The sequence below is a fragment of the Vicugna pacos genome, chromosome 2 (assembly GCF_048564905.1).
Source record: "Vicugna pacos chromosome 2, VicPac4, whole genome shotgun sequence".
NCBI classification, from domain to species: Eukaryota; Metazoa; Chordata; class Mammalia; order Artiodactyla; family Camelidae; genus Vicugna; species Vicugna pacos.
The window spans coordinates 74,271,960-74,294,246 of NC_132988.1; the positions used below are offsets into that span (position 1 = coordinate 74,271,960).

A 22,287-nucleotide genomic window follows, 5' to 3' on the forward strand; every position below is an offset into this window, starting at 1 on the left:
GACTACATTTCAAGAAAGAGGAGGAATGAGCAGGATGGTCATGACTGCTTTCACATTCAGACACACTCAGATGTCGCTGCTTAACTAGCTATGTGGACTTGAGCGGATTCTCCAATCTTCCTAAATCTTGGTGTCTCACATGTGAAATGGGTCACTGTAACTCCTTCAGCAAGGCTGTTATGCAGGCTTCAGTTAACATGCATAATGTGTCAGGAGGCACTCACATGCTCTAGTTCTGGGAAGCTGCTTCTCACATGCCAGACAACGAAGGTGAACAGATGAAATAAACATGACAGTTCATTAGATGCGTAAAACGGAAATGAAGCCAGTTGGCTGTGTGAATCCATAAAATATTTACTAAGCTTTGAAGAAAGAGAAGTGGCCAAAGATTATGTTGAAGGGACTGATTTCTTACAGGTGGTTTAGATCAGACACATTCACAACTAGTTTCTAACTTGTTGTAGTTAATTTTTTTAGAATCAAAACTCTTTTCTTTTGGACTCTGTAAGATGAAATGATGTTGGATTGTATTGAAACAAGTTGTTCAATCTAATCTGTTGAATCAGCCGACGATCATTTTTAACTGTGCCAGAACATTAATTTCCCATTCTCTTTAATGTGACAAGATAATGTCTTTTCATAAAAATATTAAACACTGTAGGAAAGCCCAAATGAAGCCATCTTAATGCGAGACAACAGAGCCAATAGTATTTAGTAATAGGATAGGGAAGTCAGTTTAGAAAGAAAACATTGTTACTGTAGAGACAGATTTTTATTCAGAGTTAGGAAATACCATATAAGTACATGTGTACTTGAGTTTTTCTCAATTTCTCTTAAGCAGTTTTAAGATATTTTATTCTGTCTGTAGGATGATTCTTCCCAACTTACTGCCATGTTTCTAATTTATGTGCTTAAAATTAGTATTGTGGCATTTTTTAATTCCATGCTATTCCTGAAGACCTGTTCAGTGAAGCTTTCAAAAGGGAATTTATCAGCCACAATTGTTCATCCATTAAACAGAGCTCAAGAACAGACAGTCCTAATAGGTTTTCATTATGGGTCCTCTGGTGTAGGATTCCCCAAGGACAGCGGTCAGCATTAATGAAAACATCTTGAAGTCTGCAAGCCACAATTACTTCTGTGAGAGATGCAGTAAAGAGTTTTGAATCATCACTTTAAGAAAAGAGGATGTGTTAACCAAACTCAGGTTCAGCTGCTCGCCACTCAAAAGCCAGTAATCAAGAGGCAGCTGTCAATAGAAAGGAAAGGTGCTTTAATCAGAAAAGCCAACAATCTGGGGAGAAGGTGGACTCATGTCCAGAGACCAGCTCCAAAGATTCTGTTCAGCTGTGAGTTTTGGCTGTTGCAGGTAGAGAGTTAATCATTCTGTAGCTGCTTAACTAACTTCATTCTTCTTTTTATCTAGGAAAAGAATCAACAAAGTAGGCAAGTTCGTTTCAGTTGCTTAGTGATCTCATTCCTATAATTAGGTTCTTTTAAGATTAGAGGGGGGCATAAGTGAGCAAGTAGGAAAGGGGCAAAAGAGCTGCTTTCAGAGGTAGGAAATTCCCACTTTCTCATGGCTTTCATGCAGATGCCCCTTTAAAGCTAGTATTCTTCAATCACCAGGATGAACACAAGTCATTGCTCTAGAGAATGAATGTTTTATGTTTCCAAATTGCTATACAAGAGGGAAAAAGAAAGAGGCCTATTGTATATGTGGTAGTTGTTGCATTGCCTGCATGTCCAGGGCAGAGAGACTCTCTTGAACTGCTCCTGAAGTGATAAGAAGGTGTGCAAATTATGGGTTTGTTATGGGTTTCCAGTGGGCATAGGGGATTATGCATATGTAATATAAATAAAGATGTCGTTTTGAACCAGTGAGACTGTCAGATATTTTTTTCTAGGTTGGACACCGAGGGACAGTGAAAGATTATCCAGGTTTTAGCCCATCGGTGGATGCTGAAGCTATTCGTAAGGCAATCAGAGGAATCGGTAAGTAATGCTTTACAATTCCTTTCTTAATGTTGAAGCAAATCCGGAACGTTGTCTAAAAATGCATAGGTTCAGTTTGCCCAAGTCGCTTTACTCAGTGAGAGAAATTGGAAGCACTTTTTTAAATTGTGAAATAATGAAGAAAAGTATCATGAAGTCAGTTTTATTTCATCTTAATATTTGCCATGTTTACTTAGTATTAAACACCACCATCACCATCACTACTGCCAACAATGATCACCATCATCATCATAAGTCGTTACAGACACAGTCCCTGCTGACTCTGCCGGGATCTCATTCCCACCCTGTTCCCTGGAGATAAACGCCTTTCTAAATTAGAATTTGTTCCCGTGAAACTTGTAGCTCGGAACTCCGTATGTGTGCACATTTTGTTTTGCAGGGTCTCATACAGTATAAATTGGAATCATACTGTACATATTCTTCTGCAGCTTATTTTTTATCCCTTAACATTATGTTTTGGAGATATGTGCTTGTTGATATGTTTAGCTTTAGTTCATTCATTTTAACTGCAGAGTAGTCTGTTGAATTATTGCGTCATAAGATGGGAATATTGATGGAACATTTAAATTGCCTACAATTCTTTTCTATTACAATATAAAAACACTGCATTGAATAGTCGTGCTTAAGCCTAGTACGCATTTGCTAACATCTCTCTAGAATGTAATGGTTGGACTCTCTGGGTTGAAGGGGATGTTCACCTCCAAGTTAACCAGAAGTCTTGCCAAAACTGCTCTCTCAAATGAATATATGAATTAGCATCCCTACCAGCATATGAGACTTCTTGCTCTCTGTTCTCATCAGTACTTACTGTGATCGTCCTATTCAGTTTTTCCAATTGAGAGGGTCTACAATTGTATCTCATTCTATATCTGTTTGCTTCCTCTCTCCTCCCCATCCCCCATACTGATGCAGTGAAGCATCCTTTCTTGTTTATCTGCTACCTTTTCCATGAATTACTTCTTCATATATTTTTTTGTTTTTCAGTTGGGTTGTCTTTTTCTTGCTTGGCAAATTTTGTTTTAAATAAATTCTGGATACAAAACTTTTAATTACCAGCTATGAAAATATCTTTTCCCAGTCTGTGGTTTTCATTTAACATAGGTTATAGTCAATTTTATTGCATAGAAATTTTAAACTTTAGTGAAATTGTTTACCAGTATTTTTGTAATGATTTATACTTACTGTGTCTTTTCTATAATGAGCTCATAAAGATATTCTCCTGTATTTTCTACTCAAAGTTTTACAGTCTTATTTTTTTCACATTGAGATCTTTAATCTGCCTGAAATTTATGTTTGTGTAAGGTGCTTAAATCTAATTCTATTTGATCACATGTGGCTATGTAATTGTCCCAGTGCAGTTTATTGAAGAGGTCATCCTTTCCACGCTGATTTGTAATGCCATCTCTCTTTTGTAAGTTTTATTTTTTTGCCCTGTGTTACACCTCCCTTGGTCTATGTGCCTTTCCTTGTCTCAATACCACGTTGTCATAATTTCCACTATAATTTAATACTGCCACTTGGTGTCTAGTAAGGCAAGAGCCCTTCTTGGCTCTTTGCCCTCCCTTATGAATTTTAGGGTCAGTTTGTCAAGTTTTATGAATTATACTATTAAAGTTATCAGTGTAATACTACTTTATTTCTGCCTATTTAAGGTTTTTTTCTATTTTTAATTGAAAGTTATTTCTTTATTAATCTCTTTGATTCCCTATTTATACACAGTGTTGAATAGACTTTTCCATGCAGTTAATGGCAAATTGAATGAATTAATGGTCTCCAAATTCTATTGCTTGTCTTTCTCCCTTAACATTATATTTCTCTGTGAATTTTTGTGTTTTGGTTTGCAGGCCCACTTTGAGGAGGAGATTTTTGTTTGTGAGCACCACTCCCAGCACCAGAACCAGGTGTCATGGTGGCCTTGGCCTTAAGACATGTGTCAGAGCCAGTCTCTGAACCATGAGGCAGCTTGGTTTGGTTTCTGGTGATGAGCATGTGCAAGAATAAGCGAGGAGAAACTGCTTGGCATACAACCTACATGTAACTGTGGGTAGTTAGTTAACGTTTGGAGTCTAGGGCACAGGGTATAGAGACACAGAGAAGGGGGGGAAGTTAGAACAGAGACATGAGGCAGGAGTTAGAGCCTAATGAACTGGTTGGTGTACAAGCCAAGGGGCTCAAACTTCATCCTGAATGTTACAGAGAATATTTAGAGTTTCAACCAAGGGATTGACATAATCAGATGCATTTTAAAATTTTTGCTTAGAAAAAACATTTACTTAGGCAGTAATATACAGTATGAATGATAAAGGGGTCAAGTCAGGAGGCTACTAAAGTTTCTAGGTAAAATGTGACGAATGCACAGTGAAGGAGGAGAGGACAGTTCAAGAGATGCAGATGGTTGCTACCACGCAGAGAGTAAGGGAAAGAATGCGGTATAGGATGACTCCCAGGGTTTTGGGCTGGAGGACTACATTTATAGCGGTGACATTGATGAGGGATCACAGTGAAAGACAAGTCAGAGAAGAAACAGAATGAATCCCGCCCGGAGCAGACTGGGTTTGAGATGCTCGTAGTTGGAGGTGTCTAGCTGTGCACCAACCCAGGTGCCATTAAGGTCCAAGCTGAGATCATACTCACAGGGCACAACAAGGGTTTAATCAGACTCTGTGTTTACTTAACTCCTTAGAAGAATACAAGGCCAGAGACACAGTGGGGCAGCATCTTTCACTGGGAGGCCCAGCAGCTAATCACGTACAGTTTCTTTTGCGCCATCTTTCATGTAGAGTGTGTACCACTGCCACGGGCCTGTGGAGCCAAGGTGTCTGTGGGTTACCGCGACACAGGGAAACTGAGCCTTGAGTTCCAACTGATCTTTCATACCGTGCTAGTCACGCGAGCCCGAGGCGCACAAGTCAGCTCGCAGCCCCCAACTTCGGGGCCATCCTCTGCCACGCAGGAGCAGACACAGCTTCCTGCATTGCCTTTTTTCCTTCATACTGGCTCCAGGTGTATGGCAAAGTGATTCAGTTATACGCATATGCATATGTATGTCTACTTCTCTTTTTTTCAATTCTTTTCCATGATAGGTTATTACAAGATATTAAATATAGTTCTCTGTGCTATACAGTAGGTCCTTGTTGTGTGTCTATTTTATATATGGTAATGTGTAACTGTTAATCCCATACTCTTAATTTACTACTCTCCACTTCCCACTTTATCTTAATACTATAATTACCAAGAAAATAGTGACCTGGAGGTCGTTTATAGGCAAGCCAGCATCAGCCTTATACTTGTACTTACCACAGGTGGTTAAGTATATGGATCTGAAATGCCTGAAAGGGGTGTGGACCAGTGATAGAAATACACGCTTTGGAGGCAGCGATCTGGGTTCAGATGTGTGCTGCACCACTTGAAAGCTGCATGCTTTGGCAAGTGAGAGAAGTTCTCTAGGTGTTAGTATCTTTTCCTTTAGGACGGCTTAATCATGCCTACTGCCCAGGACCCTGTGAATATTATTAACTATGACAGTGAATAAAAGGTACTTAGTGTGTGGTAGATTCTCAACAAATGTCAGTTCCTTTTTTCTAGGAAAAAAATGATTCTGATGTCAAATATGGAGATAAGAGAGGAATAAAAGGTGGTAAGATAGTAACTTACCCTCATAACGATGGAAAAACCTACTTCAAAAGCAACGTGTTCTTTGTACTACTCCCTCGTCTGATACGGGTAGGAATGTTGGGCAACGATTGTTTTCTGCCCCCCGGACTATCCAAATAAGGTTCATTTTCTTTTGCAAAACCCAGGCAATCAAGGAAATAAAGATGCCAACCTGGGAAGACCTGGAAATTAAAAATTAAAATGCCCTCCTCTCTGCATTTGTTTCAGACCATTAATCATTGTACTTTTGTTCATGACAGTTACTAAGCATATTTGGGTTGACGATGAATAAAATTATTTTTCTTTCACATAGGAACAGACGAGAACACACTCATCAGTGTTCTGGCTGAGCGGTCGAATGCACAGCGGCAGCTGATTGTGAAGGAATACCAAGCAGCGTATGGAAAGGTACGATTTTGTTAACGTAACAGGCAGTAAAGAGCTAATCACTGATGGATCCAGGCGGCTCCCCCATGATTATGCCCACAGACCTTTTGTTTCAGGCCAAGTGTAACCCTTGTGTATCCAGTTGACAGCCTGGAATAGGAGTCTTAAGTTTTGCCCTTAACTGGCTGAATGACCTTGGGTGTGTTATTTGATCTTGCGGGGCCTCAGTACCTTCATCTGTTGAGTAAGGAGGGTTGCCTTGGATCAGTGGCTCTGAACTCAGAGGGAATGATTTTGCTCCCCTGGGGATATTTGGCAATGACTCCAAATGTTTCGATTATCACAACTGATGGGAGAGAGAGGGATGTTTCTGGTATCTGGTGGGTGGAGGTCAGGGAATCTGCTAAACTTCCTACAAGTCACAAGGCCATCCTCCACAGCAAAGAGTTATCTGATCAATCATCTGATAAACCCTGTCTTAGATGTTCTTTGTCTTCCAACTTCAATATGTTTATGTAATTACAGATTTTTTTTAATTCATTCAGTGAATGAAAACATATTAAGTACCAGAAGCTATACAAGAGCTATTTAAGAACATTTTGTGTGTCTTTTCCATGCAGTTTACTTGTTCAATAATAAACTACTCTGTGTCGGGTTGGTTACTACTCTGTGTTGGGAGATACCCTAGACAGTGGCAATTCACTAGAATAAAAAGATCCTCTTTTCTTTCCAATGGACCTAACATTCTATTAGAAAAATAGTAAATATATAAGTAAAATAAATTCAGATATTGGTAAGTGCTGTGAAAGAATTAAAATGGGTGATATGCTAGAGAATGGTGAATGGCTCCTTTAGATCACGTGGTGAGGAAACGTCAGCGAGAGGTTGTGTCCTTACTCTCAACTAAGACTAAACACCACCAAGACATCTGCTCTGCTTGATCCGGGGAAGAGCGTGTCAGACAGAAGGTCCAGCAAATGCAAAAGCCGTGAGGCCAAAACTAGCTGGGAACACTTAGGAAACAGAAAAAGTTCCCGTATGGTGGGAGTGCAGACAGTAAAGGGAGGCAGAGGGAAGAGCTGAGGTTGAAGAGAGGCTTAGACCACGCTGGGCCTTGAGGTCTTGGTACAGAGTTTAGATATTATTCTAAGAATAATAGGGAACAATTGGAATTTTGTAAGAAAGGAAATGCTATTATCTTATTTATATATTTGAAAGATTATTTTAGCTGCTGGGACTAATGAACTGTATAGGGGAAAGAGTGGAAACACAGGCCAATCGGAGCATTGGGTCCAGAACTGAGAGTGTGTGGGGACCACCCAAAGAGAGCTGGGGCACCACCCAGCAGTGTTCTCCAAGCTCCCAGGCTCCATTAATATGTCCTTCTCGGTGTTCCTTTCTCAGATGCTTAACATATTATGTTGAAATTTTGTCTTTCACTACTTCTATTTCTCCCATTAGGGCATAATGTCCTAGGGGTACTGTGTCTAACTCACTTTTAAGTGCCTGGCACAGAGCAGGCACACAGTAAACAGTGTTCAACTTAAATGAATTGCCAAGCTTCTGGACAAGACAACACACTCGTGTGCTGTCTTCCCTTCCCTTCCTCTTTGAAGCTCTTTAGGAGTCACTGAGAAACAAGGCAGAAACAGAGCACCTTCCAGTGAAGCTCAGTGTGAATTGTGGGGCTCCCCCTCCCCTTCTTCTCCATCTCCCCAGCCCGAGCATGGAGAGCAGAGTGTCAAGGGCCCAGGAAATGAATTCGAATACACAGCTCCTACCTGTGGCATGCATAGACCCTCCTCCATTGGTTTTCCCTCAGAAAGCCTTCTATAAAACAGAACTTTTTGGAAGCAATCATAAAATGCAAATTAATATCCATAGAAATATTTTCACCATTTCTGTTTATCTCCTGTAGATGGACATGCTTTTGTCTGAATTCACACAGGCACGTTCATCTTTCACTAGGTGACTTTGGAGGAAGAGAAAGGAGAACTATTTCACGCTCTTCTCTTTGGGTTTTCTTTGTTTTAGGAACTGAAAGATGACCTGAAGGGTGACCTCTCTGGTGAGTTGAAGAATCTCATGGTGGCCCTCGTGACACCACCGGCAGTGTTTGATGCAAAACAGCTGAAGAAATCCATGAAGGTAGGAGCCCTACACAAGCCGTTTCTGCCCAGGATTTGATTATCAAAAAGAGTGACTTTCTGCCAGGGCACACTTGAGATATGGGTAGAAATGGGATCGATTTGGAGACTCTGTGCTCTCCAGTCAGTAGAACAACCCTGAAAGGGAAGCAGCCCTAGAACCTTAAGCCCACACGTTCCTGGCCTGGAAGGATATTGTCATATCCTATTTTTGCTGGTTTTTTTTTTTTTTTCTGACCTGAGGCCTTAGGTTCTCTTATTTTGTTGTCATTGAGAGTAAAACGCCATCTTTAACCCCATTGCTTGGGCCAAAACCCTAGAACTCGCCTTCATCCCTTGCTTTCTCTCATGCTTCAAAGCTCCCAAATGTGCCAGCAAGCCCATCAGCTCTACTTCAGAATCTATCGAAAGTGTGTGCACGTCTCCCCGAATCCACTGCTATCCTTCTAGCTCAGCCACTCTCATCTCCCAACTGGACCACATCCATGTCCTCTGAACTGGTCTCTTTGCCTCTATTTTTGCCCATTTTAAATCCATTCACCATAGAGTAGCCAAAATTATTTAGAACAGCCAAACTTATTTCTATAAATTTATTTTTAGAATCAGCTTGTACTCTTCACTGGCAGAAATCTCAGATTTCTCCTTAAGCTTTGACTACTTAAAATCCGAACTCCTTATCATGACCGTCACCTCCCAGCGTGGTCTGGCTCCTGTCTGTCTCTGCGGCTGTTTAAAATTCTATCTGTATCAGTCAGGGTTCCCCCAAGAAGCAGACCCAGGAGTCAGGAGACAGAGAGTGAGGGATTATTGCAAGAAATTGGTTATACGATTATGAGGCTGAGCAGGCAGATCTAAAATCTGCAGGACAGGCTGTTAGGAAGGGCAGGCTGGGACTCAGCACAGGCTGGTGACTGTGGAACTTCTTTTTCAAAGAAGCCTCAGCTCTGCTCTTAAAGGCTTTATGACTGACTGAATTTGACTCACTCTCTCTTAGGTAAAAGAACTCCAAAGTAAGCAGTCCAGAGCTGGGTGTCATGGCACCGCCATTGTCAGAGACTCAGCCACCTCCAGCCTACAGATAACACTTCTCGGCTAGATGGCAGCTCAGCATCCAGCCATTGTATCTTTCTTTCTATTTTATTGAAGAATAGTCAGTTTACAATGTGGGGTTAATTTCTGTGTACAGCATAGTCTAAGCCACATACATACAAATAAACATATATTCCTTTTCATATTCTTTTTTATTATAGGCCATTACAAGGTATTGAATATAGCTCCCTATTATACAATAGGACCTTATTGTTTATCTGTTTTATATATAGTAGTCAGTGTCTGCTGATCCTGAACTCTCAATTTATCCCTCCACCCCTGCCCCCTTTTCCCCCAGTAACCCTAAGTTTGTTTTCTATGTCTGTGAGTCTGTTTCTGTTTTGTAAATGAGTTCATTTGTGTCATTTTTTTTAGATGCCACATATAAGTGATATCATATGGTATTTTTCTTTCCCTTTCTGGCTTACTTCACTTAGTATGATAATCTCCTGGTCTTTATTTGGGTAGATATACACTAAGCTTGAAAATGGGGGCTCTGTTACCAATCAAGGAAGATAAAAGAGCTCAGCCTCTGTCTGTGTGCTATGTTGGCCTTATTTGATCAAGTCCTAGTGTAAATGGCTTTTCTTGGAGTCACAGTGTGAGTCAGTGACCTCAATATAAACCAAGACTCAGGAATAACTAGTCTGCAAACCAACTGTGCACTCATGACATACATTATTGAGGCTTTAAAAGATCTCCCTGTATGAAGGGAATCATACATGCTGACCAGCCCAGTGCATTGGTACAAGGATGAACTAATTCAAGAGAATTGCAGAGTCCTTTCTAATTGTAATAATGTTTGAATTCTTACTTCTGATCCTGAATGACGTAGGCTTTCCCTTTATACTGTTTTTTCCTAGAACTACTCGATGGAGTTTTACTCTAGAGTTGGATATTTTCTTTAAAATTTTGGTGTCAGTTAACTTCAGATGATTCATGTTATTTTAATACTAAAATATAAGGGAAATTCAAAAACAAGTTTAGAGCTATATAGGACCTTATGTTGATTTACTAAAAACTGTTCATCTGTGTAAACCAAGATATTAAGATTGAAATGCGTGAAACTAAGTTTTTTAAAGTGTTCTAAAAATAGATTTCCTTTTTCTTCTTAGGGCACGGGGACAAATGAAGATGCGCTGATTGAAATCTTAACCACCAGGACAAGCAGGCAGATGAAGGAGATCGGCCAAGCCTACTACACAGGTGATCTTATTTTCTGTTTACCTTCACTCTTGCTCACACCTGTATGGGCCATTGCTGCTTCTCCCAGAAACCTGCCAATCTCTTCTTCATGGTAATTTTGAGAAGGCTAAATGTATAAAACTAAAAGGAGGATACATTCTAAAATGGGCTAGGGACTGTGGATTTTTGGAGAAAATTTTTAATATGATCTGAGCTAGAAACTGCTACATAATAATACATTAATGCTGTGCATTTATGACATTGCAACTACTGTGAATTTTGCTCTCGGCAATCACTGCTTAATTGAATCCACCATTTTCATCAGTGTAAGAGACTCAGATCACTGCATATTAATATTGTATGTTAAAAACCACTCAGATTAGCCTCATGATTTTTGGTGTAGGAAATTAAATGGACCATTTAGAGGATGTATTGAGCATGTGGGTTCAGTATAATTAGCAAAAAACCTAATAGTCTGCTAGCTGTTTTGAAAGTAGAAAGCGCCTGCCATGCAATTCTGACACCAACAACCCAAAGTTAGAGTGACTTCATAGGTTAGAGCAAGTCCCCACAAAACTACCCTAGCTTCAAACACCAGCCACAAGCTCAGGTGGTCCCTGGCCACATGCACTTCAGACCAAATGGTGATAGACTCAGAGGATCCTCACTCTCCCTTCAGGTTCAATAACTCAGTAGAATGACTCACAGAACTCTAGACTTACAATTATGGTTTTCTGTAAAGAACGTAAATCAAGACGGATCAAGTGAAGAGATGCACAGGGCAAAGTCTGGGAGGGTCCTGAGCACAGAGCTTCCATGTCTGAAGGATGCCTCACCCTCCCTGCACAGCGATGTAGAACTGCCAACCAGGGACGTGCACTTGATCTTTGGTGTCCAGAGCTTTTACTGGGGTTTTATGACACAGGCAGGATTGACTTAATCACTGGCCACATGGCTGAACTCCATGTCTAGTCCCCCTCCTCTCCCTGGATGGCAGGCTGAGGATGTGGCTCAAAGCCTTAACCCTTTAATCACATGGTTGGTCTTTCTGTTATGACTGAGCCCCATCCTGAGTCATCCTATTAGCATAGACTCCGGTGTGGTTCAGGGGACCCACCATGAATAACAATGACATTCCTGTTACTGGGGAAATTCCAAGTATTTAGAGGTTACCTCCCAAGAACCAGGGACAAAGACCTGCCCAATTCTTACTGAACAACAGTTTCTATGTTTTTGTATCAGGGAGGTCAGTTGTGTATCAGGGAGCTTCTGCAGCAGGAGAGTGCCAAAGAAGGGATATACTGGTCCCCAGATGGATGTTAGGGAGGTTACTGTGAGAAATTCCCATTCGAAGGTAAAAACTCCACTGGTAGGAAAGTGACTATTCTATGGTCGATGTGCCAATCAGCTCTAGTCAGGAAAACAGAAGTGTACGAGGTGTTTTAACAGAATTTAATAGAGAGAATCGCTCAAACACCTTTGAGAGGACTGAAAAAGCAGAAAGGAAACACAGGGGTAGCACAGAGGTATAACCCTCAGGGCAGGGACAGCAAAGAAAGGGATTGGGGTTTGCAGAAACTAGAAGCTCAGAGTAGGGCACCAATTTCCAGTGTTGGTGCTTCCAGGGCTCAGAGGAGATGCCTAGGGAATTGAGGTGCAGATCTCTGTGAAGGGACCTCCGTCCAGCTGGAGCTGGTACCTCCACAGACATGTAAGCAGGTGACTCGTCCTAGGAGCCTGGAGCCAACTGCTGCTGTCGGGGGAAAGCCCTTCACTGGGTTGACACTGACATGAATAGCAAGCCAACAGCATGTCCTTCTTTCCTCCTTCTGCCTTCCATCTATTCTCCCTCGACTCCTCCCATTGGTGGAACCTAGCAGAGAGTTGGGGCGTGGGGGGCAAAAGAGAAATGTACTTTGCAAAGTCCTAACCTCAGCTCCACAAAGCTAGGTATAGAAGGGCAAATTTGGGGTAGATGAGATAATTGCTCGATAATAGGCACAAATGGGTACCTTGTAGGTGTTTAACGTTTCTGGTTCCCTCTGTTCAACAAGATGTACATATAAAACATCACCAGAGCCAGAGGCTCTATCCCAAGATGCTTTGTTACTTCCTGGTGTTTCTTGGAAGAGTTACCACTCCATGAGTTGACTGGCCTGGAGAGTCTCCTTGGAATTCAGCGTTTCTGTACAAACAACCCTACGACATAAGCTCTATGAAAGGGAGATTTTTGTCTGTTTTGTTCACTGCTGTATGTCCAGTGCCTGGAGCCATTGGGGGATCAGTTCAAAGATTTATTGAGTGAATATCCTCAAGGCTGAGGTCCAAGTCTTAAGCACCAAGTGAGTGTTCTAGCATTTAGGACTGTCATTTTGCAAATGCGACAAGTGGTCTTTGTTCAGAGTTACCAGATGCCTTGTATCTGTGTGAGTTAAGCTGTCTAAGGCTACAAGGAGTTGAGCTGCATCTGGGTTCCCTTGGTGAGTGGGGATTAATGATACACAGGAAGTAAAAGAAGGAAATATTCTCAGCCGTGTGTAGCCAAGCTTTGCGGAGGCTCAGGACCCAGCACTGCCCTCGGGACTCAGCCGTCTTGTCTCTCCCTCAGCATCAGACATCCACTGCTCCCCTGTGCTGATGTCTCCATCATAGGAACTCTTTCTCCCTCCTCTCTGCTTCCACTATTCTGACAACACCAAGGAACTTCTCCTCCCTTACCACATGGTGCTCGTTTAGTTGAGGCTTACATTTGCCCATGGTTTCTGGCTATTCTGGGCTTCTTCTGTTTCGTGCCTTATTTCTGGGGTTCTTCCCACCTCTTTGTTACTCTTTTTTTAAAAAAATTCTGTACAGCTCACTCCCTAAGAGAAGAGATTCAATGGGCTTGGAAAGGCACTGTCTAGTGTAAAGCATTGTTTTGGGCAAAGTTCTCCCACCAGGTCGTCTCCGTACATTGGCTGCTCACCACCTATGGTCAGATGCCAACCGTTGGAGTCAGTTGCAGCGGGATTGATGCTGTCATATAATGTGAAATGGTGACCCATGCATGAGAAACCCATCAAAAGAGCTGTCAACCTGGCCCTCATAAAGGGACCAGGCGTTTTATGTGGCTCGTACAGTACAATGACACAATAGACTCTAAACGAATAGAGAGCTAAATTCAGAACTCTTTCCAGTGTTCTAAAGTTAATGGTGTGTGAGAGAGCACTGAATCAGGGATCAAAAACTCAAAGTTCTGTTTCAGGCTCCTGCACTGTTGAAACATCATATTTGCTTTTCTATACCATCTTGTGCCTCAAATGCATAAAGTAGTTTTCAACTTGCATCAAAATAATTTTTGTATCTTTAGTCTAACTTCCCACAAAATATCTCGGGTAAAGGGAAGGGAGGCATGTGAGGCTGCATGAGATGACTATAAAGTCTCATCTAGATATTTCTAAAATTATAAAACACTCCCCCAGATTTAACAAAGGAGAGCTTCATTTTTTTGGCTTGATATTTTTAAATTAAAAAAAACTTTTCTAATTAGAGTGAAGGATAGATGTACCAACAGCATGACTGTTAGGGAAAACGATGCCTACTAAATGTTATTACTTAGATAAATAATCTTTATTTATAGTGGGCTTTTCTTATTTGAATTGCTCTGGGAAATTATAGGTTTCATAAAAAGAGCCTTACTAAAATCATGCTGGAAGAGTTTGTCTCTCAGCACAGTTCTTGCTATTAGGTCATCTCATGTCACTTTCTATGATTGTCTTTTATTGATTTAAAAGGACAAGCGTTCATATGATTGATTTTTAGAGTTCTTGAGAACGATGCAGGCAAAGTGTCAGCTGCATCAGGTATTTCGTGGCCCCAAGAGAATCGCTGCTCCGTGGATAGAGCAGAGCAGAGATTTACAAATCAACGGACACTGCACATCACAAGCTGTGCAAAAGGTGCTACAAGTAGTCAGGACTATATGTGAACACACAGTTGGCGTTTGTTATGAGGAAATAGTAGGTTTTAGGGTAGCTTTCTTACTTTTGAGAGATATCCAATAATGCAGTCTAGCTGTATGCATTAAGGTTGGAGTCAGGTTCAATGAAACAGAAAAATAATGGTGGCTTAAATAAAAGTTTATTTCTCTCATGTATAGAAGCAGTCTGGAGATAGGCATTTCTAGGACTGGCTTGATAGCTCATCAACTTTTAGGAACCCGGGCCCCTTCCTGCTTATTCTTTGCCACCGCTGAGATGCAGTCTTTGTCTTCATAGTGCAAGATGGCTGCCCAGGCTCCAGGGGTCAACCTACATTCCAGGCATTAGGATGGAGGAAAGAGCCATCACTGAGGAGATTTCCTAGCAATGTCACATAGGTCTGCCTACATTTGGTGGCCAAGAATGGAGTTGTCGAGCTGCGCCTAGCTCAGAGGAGAGCAGAGGACGTAGTCTTTACGCTCTGTGCATTCTGTCTTGCTCAAGGTCAGGCTTCTATTCCTTTGGAAGAAGGAGGCAGTGGAAATTGGAAGGCAAATTAGCAGCTTGCCCACCCTAGCTTTCTCACCATACGTTCCTTAGTGCCATTGTCAGGTGAAATGAACTGTGAGTTGATCCAGAATGGCATTTTCCTCTGTTCTTGTGCATCTACCACACCACATACTACAGTAATAGTTACAAGAAGAAGGTGTACATCTTGGAAAAGCGCCAGGAGGTTAAAAAAAAAAGAAGGCGTGATTTATTTCATCAGGTACTCCTTCCTTGCCAGTGTTGCCATTTAAGCTTTTCTCTGTTTTATAATAACATTTTTTAGTTTATCAAAGCTTAATTTCATTCTTATTTGCTTTCAGTATACAAGAAAAGTCTCGGAGATGCGATTAGTTCTGAAACCTCTGGTGACTTCCGGAAAGCTCTGTTGACTTTGGCTGATGTAAGGTTTTATTTTTTACTTTTTAACTCCCTAGTAAGTTGCATGCTCGATAATAATTTTTATGGAGTTTGAAAATAACCAAACTGAGACAATGAGATTGCAATTGCCCTTATGAAATGATTTGTTCATTTTACATTTGGATTGCCATCAAGCAGTGTAATATTTAACCACCACCATGAAAGTATAACTTAATGATGTATTTAAGGAATCTTGTTTTGGTCAGTAAATGGATTAAATGTCTTTTGATCAGGATTCATAATGTGTTAGGAAATGTTCTGCAAGTTCATCTGAAAGAAAAATAATTGTTCATTTCCATTATGAGTGTCTCCATTTTTAAGAACATGTTGATTTTCTTCTGGGCTCCAAAGAATATATATTCCACTTGGGAGCATTTAAGTTAAGTAGGACACATGACACAGAAGGGTTACCTTCAGAGATGGGTATGGCAGTCTCAGGGTTAAAAAAAAAAATGACTTGCTGGAACTTTGTCCTTACCACCTTTGGAAGAGTCACTAAACCATTCATCACCGTGTGACCAAATGAGGCCACACCTTGCTGTTTCTTTGTCGGAGGTGCATGACTTGATAAAAAAGATGATAAGGTCAAGGATGAGATGTAGTCATACGTGTATGTAAGGGAGGAAATGATTTAAGTCCTACCCCAGCAGCCTCTTTCAGCCGAGTTACACAGCCCTTAATGTGGGAGAAAATCCCAGCGACCGTCTCAGCCTGAGGGTTGAAACAGCGTTTGTCCAAGTGAGGCATTACGCCACTAGGGAGCAGTTTATCCTAATTATGGTTTCAGTTGTTTTCAATGGTGAAAACCTTATGAAGACTGAACCTACAAACCCAAATGGGTGAGGCATTGCTGCAGACAAATGCCCCCAGGTCTGCATTCATCACTGCACATCCGCTTGTGTGTGCAAGCGGGCACACACGCCCACTCGGGGCAGTGGAGGGCGGGAGTCCCGGGCAGGGCTTCAGCGTCAGACCTAGAACCCTGTACTCCTCTGCTGCCTGCTGGCTTTGTGTGTTCAGGCAGGTTACTTTAATTTAAACCTTAAAGCCTCCATTTCACACATCTGTACAATTAAAATAATAACAGTGCCAACTTCATAGGGTGTTGTGAAGATTAAGAGAGAGAGAGGATGTGAAACAGCACATGGGGTGTCAACAGTACAGTGGCGGCTTATTATTATTAATACCAATGATCGTCAGCATTTTTACTGTTGGAACACGGTGGATGATGAAAGGAGAACAAGACGAAGGCAAACTGGGACGCTTAGTCAGAGCAGAGTAGCGTCAGCCCTGAAACAAACCAACAAACAAAAGAAGAGATGAGGCAAAAATCAGGCAAGCATAAACAGACCGAATGTTTGAAAACAGGAACGAGTGTATTTTTACAGTATTATAACCAGATGTTTCACTCACCTGTAATTTCAAAATAATTCAAGCAGTCTTCTTTTTCATCTGCGTCTCCCATCTTTCCATGACGTGCTGAAGTGTTTGTGTAAGCACACACACTCAGCCACGGAACCTTCAACAGGAGAGTTAGTGGGGATCTTTGAGGTTTTGGAGGTTTTTTTTGAATAGACTTTATTTTTTAGAGCACTTTTAGATTTCCAGCAGAAATGCAGCAGAAACTGCAGAGAGCTCCCGTATGCTCATCTTCCCACTCTCTCCCAGTGACCCCTATGGTTAGCATCTTGCATTAGCAGGACACATATGTTATAGTTGATGAATGAATTAGGTGATGAATGAATGAACTGACACATCATTATTGACTAAAATCCATAGTTTACATTCAGATTCACCACTTGTGTCCTACATTCTAGGGTTTTGACAAATGTATAATGTTGTGTGTCCACCATTACTGCATCAAACAGAATAGTTTTACTGCCCTAAAAATGGTCTGTGCTCCCACTATTCATCCCTGTCTTTCTGCCTCTGAACCCCTGGTAACTGATCTTTTTATCTCTGTAATTTTGCCTTTTCCAGACTGTCATATAGTTGGAATCATACAGTATGTAGGCTTTTCAGACTGCCTCTTCTCATGGCTTGATAACTCATTTCCTTTTTACCACTGAGTCCTATTTCATTGTATGGCTATGCCACAGTTTATTCCCCTGTTGAGGAGCATCTTGGTTGCTTCTAAGTTTTGATGATTATGAATGAAAGCTTCTGTAAATATTCATGTGCAAGTTTCTGTGTGGACATAAGATTTCAGCGTATTTGGGTAAGTACCAAGGAGCATAATTGCTCGATTGTACAGTAAAAGCATGTTTAGTTTTGGAAGAAACCACCAAACTGTCTTCCAAAGTGGCTGTACCATTTCACATTTCCAGCAGGAATGAGATTCCCTGTTGCCCCACATCCTTACCAGCATTTGGTGGTGTCACTATTTTGGATTTCACCCGTTCTAAGTGATGTGCAGGGGTTTGGTTTTCATTTTCAGTTCTCTAATGACATGTGATGTTGAGCACCTTTTCATGTGCTGTATTGCCATCTGTGTATCTGATGTCTGTTCAGATATTTTGCCCATTTTTAATTGGGTTGCTTGTTACCTTATTGTTGAATTTTAAGAGTTCTTGATATATTTTGGATACCAGTCCCATATCAGATATGTGTTTGCATATATTTTTCTCCCAGTCTGTGGCTTGTATTTTAATTTCCTGAAGATGCCCCAAGTGCCTGATCACCTCCCTTGGAGAAGCAGCTCTAAGATGCTGTAGTGGTTGGGATACCAAGCAATGGACTCTTCTGTCTCTAAAAGGGTTGCCCTTATTTTTATCTTCCCTGTTTAGGGCAGAAGAGAAGAGAGTCAGAAAGTGGATGAGCAGCTGGCCAAAAAGGATGCCCAGGTTAGTAACAGAGCAAAGAAATCATCTCCCTCCTGACTGCCTTCTCATTTCTGTGGCTCCAGCTGGGGCTGTCCTCTCCCCTGGCCTGTCTGAAGGAGAAGCCTGAAGCTGAGCATCACCCAGCCCCAACTTTCTGTCACCTCCGGTGGTGGCGCTTCTTCCCCTGGCTCCTGCCACCCCAGCTGTCAGATGTCTATTCTGCTAGAAGTGAGAGATGTGGATGACAGATGACCACAATGACCTGTGAAGTCAAGTCAGCTCGCCCGCTTCTCATTCCGCCGCCTCAAAAAGAACTGGGTCAGCAGTAACATTTCTGTCTTCTCCCTTGTCCCACAGATCCTCTATAATGCCGGTGAGAAGAGATGGGGCACGGATGAGGATACCTTCACCGAGATCCTGTGTTTAAGGAGCTTTCTTCAACTGAAACTGAGTATGGACTCAAATGGCCATCCTTTGGGAATTGTGTGGTTTGTGCATATGTTTTAGGGTTGAATATACTAAGTTCTGGAAAATGAAGTTAAAAATCACAAAGGCTCTTCCATTTTTATGTGTAAACATTTCAAGAAACAACCTGGGGGAGCTGTGTTCCTTACTCTGGGCAGGAGGAACACGACCCTTGCGTCCCCCTAGAGGCTGAGTAGATTAACCAGTGAGTGACAGGTGATAGACTAGATGGGGAGGGAGGCCAGGGAGGAGAGAGGAGCGAGCAGCCCTCCAGGGTGAGAGCAGAGAGGAGCATTGCTTCCAGCCTGTCTCTTGCCTCATTAGCCACTTTCCATTGCGAGTGAGTCTCTGTGAATGCACCCATGTGGATTAACATTCTGCTTTTTCTGATACGAAGATCAATTGGAAGCAGGGAGGGAGGGCTCTTTTTATCAGACCGACTATTACACTGAATGGCTAAGCACCCACTTCCTCACTCATGCATCTCCCTGAGTCATGCTGGAGGCAACAGCACCAGGAAGCCCAGCGCTCCTCTTACGCGGGCATCTGACTGTGGCTTCCAGGCGCTGGTCTGGAGAACGAGATCGCACTGCGTGTCTAAGCTTGTGCTGAGTTCAAAGGAAATGAGGAAACACAGGGACTGCCATGCCTTTTTAATTCTGAGATCACTTTTCCTCAATCTGGTATTAGAATGATATTCTTTTTTATAAAATAAGGGTAATAGTATTCTAGAGTTGCTTTACTTGAAAAACTGAAAACCGAACAAGCCTAGATCTCTCTCCAGATTTTCTCTTTTTGAAATTTTACTTGGGAAAAATATACTTGGCTTACAAAGTATGCCTACCTGCCCGGGGATGGAGGTGCAGGTTTTGCTTTGGGGCAAATACCGGCCAAGAACTTGGAATGCCTTCTAGGGAGAGGTAGGCCATGTTGCCTTAGGGAGTGTGTGCTCAGCACGAAGAAATCTCCATAATTAAGATTTCAGTAGCAGGTTTAAAACATATTTGACTAATAGCCACATTTTGCTTCCCAGGTGCTGCTATAATTTAAAAATAGACCACCTTACTAGATAAATTATTTATCATTTAGCCTTTCAGGCTATTTTAAATGCTAACAGTCTGGTTAAGGGGAGGGAAGAGGAGGGGAGGGGAGAGAGACAAAGAGATTGATCGTTGAAGAAAATGGCCTGGGAAGTACAAGTTTTATTACTGGTGATTTTTTCAAGAAAAACCAAAAACCTCTGTGCTCAATTTTTAATGGTTTAAAGGAGTTTTTGAGCTTGCCACTTAACGTGATTTGCTGCATGTCAAGTCAAAAACTAGAATATATTGAAGTGTGGTCAACTGAGATGCTTTAAATATTTTTTGTGATGCTGCTTTTCAGCATTTGATGAATACAGAAATATTAGCCAGAAGGACATTGAGGACAGCATAAAAGGAGAACTGTCTGGGCATTTTGAAGACTTACTGCTGGCCATAGGTAAGCCCTCTAGTGCTTATAAACTGAGTTCGTTTGCACTTGTTTTAAACCAGATGTCACGATTAGCCCTTTTCACGTAAGAGTCCTGACTGATCCATCCCGATGCTGCCACAGCTGCCAGCACAGTCCGTGGGACACACAATATGCTCAACAGATACTGTCAAATGGTGCTTGAAGAAGTTCTCTTCCTAGGTCTTCCGTTGCCTTTTACCTTTGTGTTTGGCTTGTCACTACGTTTGGATTATAAACTGCCTGAGAGAGAAAAAGTGTTTCATTTCTACTGGCATTTTTATGGGGTCTGTTGGAAACGGAGACCCAGGCCAATTTGGGAATTCACCATATTTCATTATTTTTGGAAGACGTCAGTGGCCTCCCAGAGTTGGCTCAGGTCGGAACCACAGGTCTCCTCCTTCTTGGCCATGCTAACAGGAGTATCAAAAAGAAAGAGACTGAAGCCATTCCTCGAGTGGCATGTGGATTGACAAGCCAACAGAAACACCGGTACGCAAGCTGATCGATCTCAGTCAGGTCTCCGCATTGTCCTTTTAGACGCCCGAAGAACACCTTGCAGGAAAGATGCATTCAGAGGAATGAGACACGCCTCAAAGGCAGGATTCAGTGGCCACACTAGTCAGAGTCAGGCAGCAAGATTTAAGTGCTCCTGCACACACAGGACGGTTCAGAATCCTAAACCACTCCAATCTGGGGTGGCTGTTGTGTTTGTGACAGGCTGCTTCTCTGTTAATGCCGGGGTTGGAGTACACCTGTCCTCCACACATTTAGTCATTTCACCAATGAAAAATCATTAAATAACCTCCATTGTGCTGATTAATAGTTTCTCTGGTGAAATAAAGACAGGTGATGTTGAAGGGTAACCCCCTGCAGAGAGCCTCTGATTCATCTTTCAGGTGTTAATTACCACCTCTGGAGGGTGAGCTCCCCACTCAGGTCCCTCAAACTGTATTTTCAAATAAACATTCGTCGGGCTCGTATTATGCACTTAGCATTGTGCTAACCTCTTTACAAACATCAGTTCATTTAAGCCTCATAACAACCCCGTGGATTAGGGACCGTAATCATCCCCCATGGCAAAGCAGAGGCACAGAAAGGTTAGGTACCTTCCCCAGGTTACCCAGGGAAAGTGTGGTAGAGCTGGGGGTCTCACCTAGGCATTTGGGCTCCACGGTGCGTGATGTTAACCAGCCTCTCTGATGTACTGCAGTGTAAGCATCACCTGAAACCTGCATGAAGTATATGAAATTACAGAAAACATACCAGAGAGCAAGCGCTCACTGAGGTCCAGGCCCCATTCTCAGGGCTTCTTTCACATATGTTATTTCATTTACTGTCTCATCCTCTTTTCAGTGCCAAGAATAGGGCTCGATCCAAATGCTGCTAGGAAAAAAAAATACTGTTGACTCTGATTGAATTGCTAAAGATAGGCCAAGAAAGAAAAAAAGCTGCTTTTTCAATTAAAAAAAATGAATCAAAGATCAGTCTCCATAATTGGTTCTGAGAATGTTCCAGTGGCAATGATTTAGCCAGTTAATTTTTTTCCATTTCATATTTTAATCTTTACATCCTTTTGCTTGCTGTCAAATTTGAAAAACTTTATTGGGATTTACAAATTCTTACTCATTGAGCTATGAAGCCTTCTTGGAAATAGACATTGAACTATGCACTCAATTTGAGCTTTAATGTATGTTATTTATCAAGTAAAAGAAGGACCTTATAATTCAACTAATTTAAAGTTCAAGATATGTCACACTTTCATTTTCTATTTCAGTCTACCATTGGAATATCACAGTTAGAAAAATCTTCACTGAGATAAAACTCATATACCGTAAAATTCACCCATTTAAACTGTGATTCAGTGCTCTTTAGTATAGTCACAGAGTTGTGCAGCTGTCATCACAGTCTAAGTTTAGGATATTTCCATCAGCCCCAAAAGAAACCCTGTGCCCATCAACAGCCACTCCCCACTCCTCCCCACCCCCAGCCCCCGGCAACCACCAGTTTACTTTCTGTGTTGATGTTTCTGCCCATCCTGGCTATTTCATGCACAAGGGTTCTAACACAGTATGTCAACACTTGGTTTTTGATGTGAAAAACCACCTG

At 41.8% G+C, this 22,287-nt stretch overlaps 1 protein-coding gene across 1 annotated transcript in view; it reads left to right on the forward strand.

The window, feature by feature from the left end:
- Window positions 1-22,287, forward strand: part of ANXA3 (annexin A3) — a 46,182-nt gene that overhangs the window by 15,806 nt on the left and 8,089 nt on the right. Inside the window, exons 3-10 of the mRNA XM_006198227.4 lie at window positions 1,908-1,995; window positions 5,984-6,078; window positions 8,092-8,205; window positions 10,409-10,499; window positions 15,307-15,386; window positions 18,190-18,246; window positions 18,583-18,676; window positions 20,074-20,169. Coding sequence (XP_006198289.1) covers window positions 1,908-1,995; window positions 5,984-6,078; window positions 8,092-8,205; window positions 10,409-10,499; window positions 15,307-15,386; window positions 18,190-18,246; window positions 18,583-18,676; window positions 20,074-20,169 — 715 coding nt within the window. The remainder of the gene's footprint in view (window positions 1-1,907; window positions 1,996-5,983; window positions 6,079-8,091; window positions 8,206-10,408; window positions 10,500-15,306; window positions 15,387-18,189; window positions 18,247-18,582; window positions 18,677-20,073; window positions 20,170-22,287) is intronic.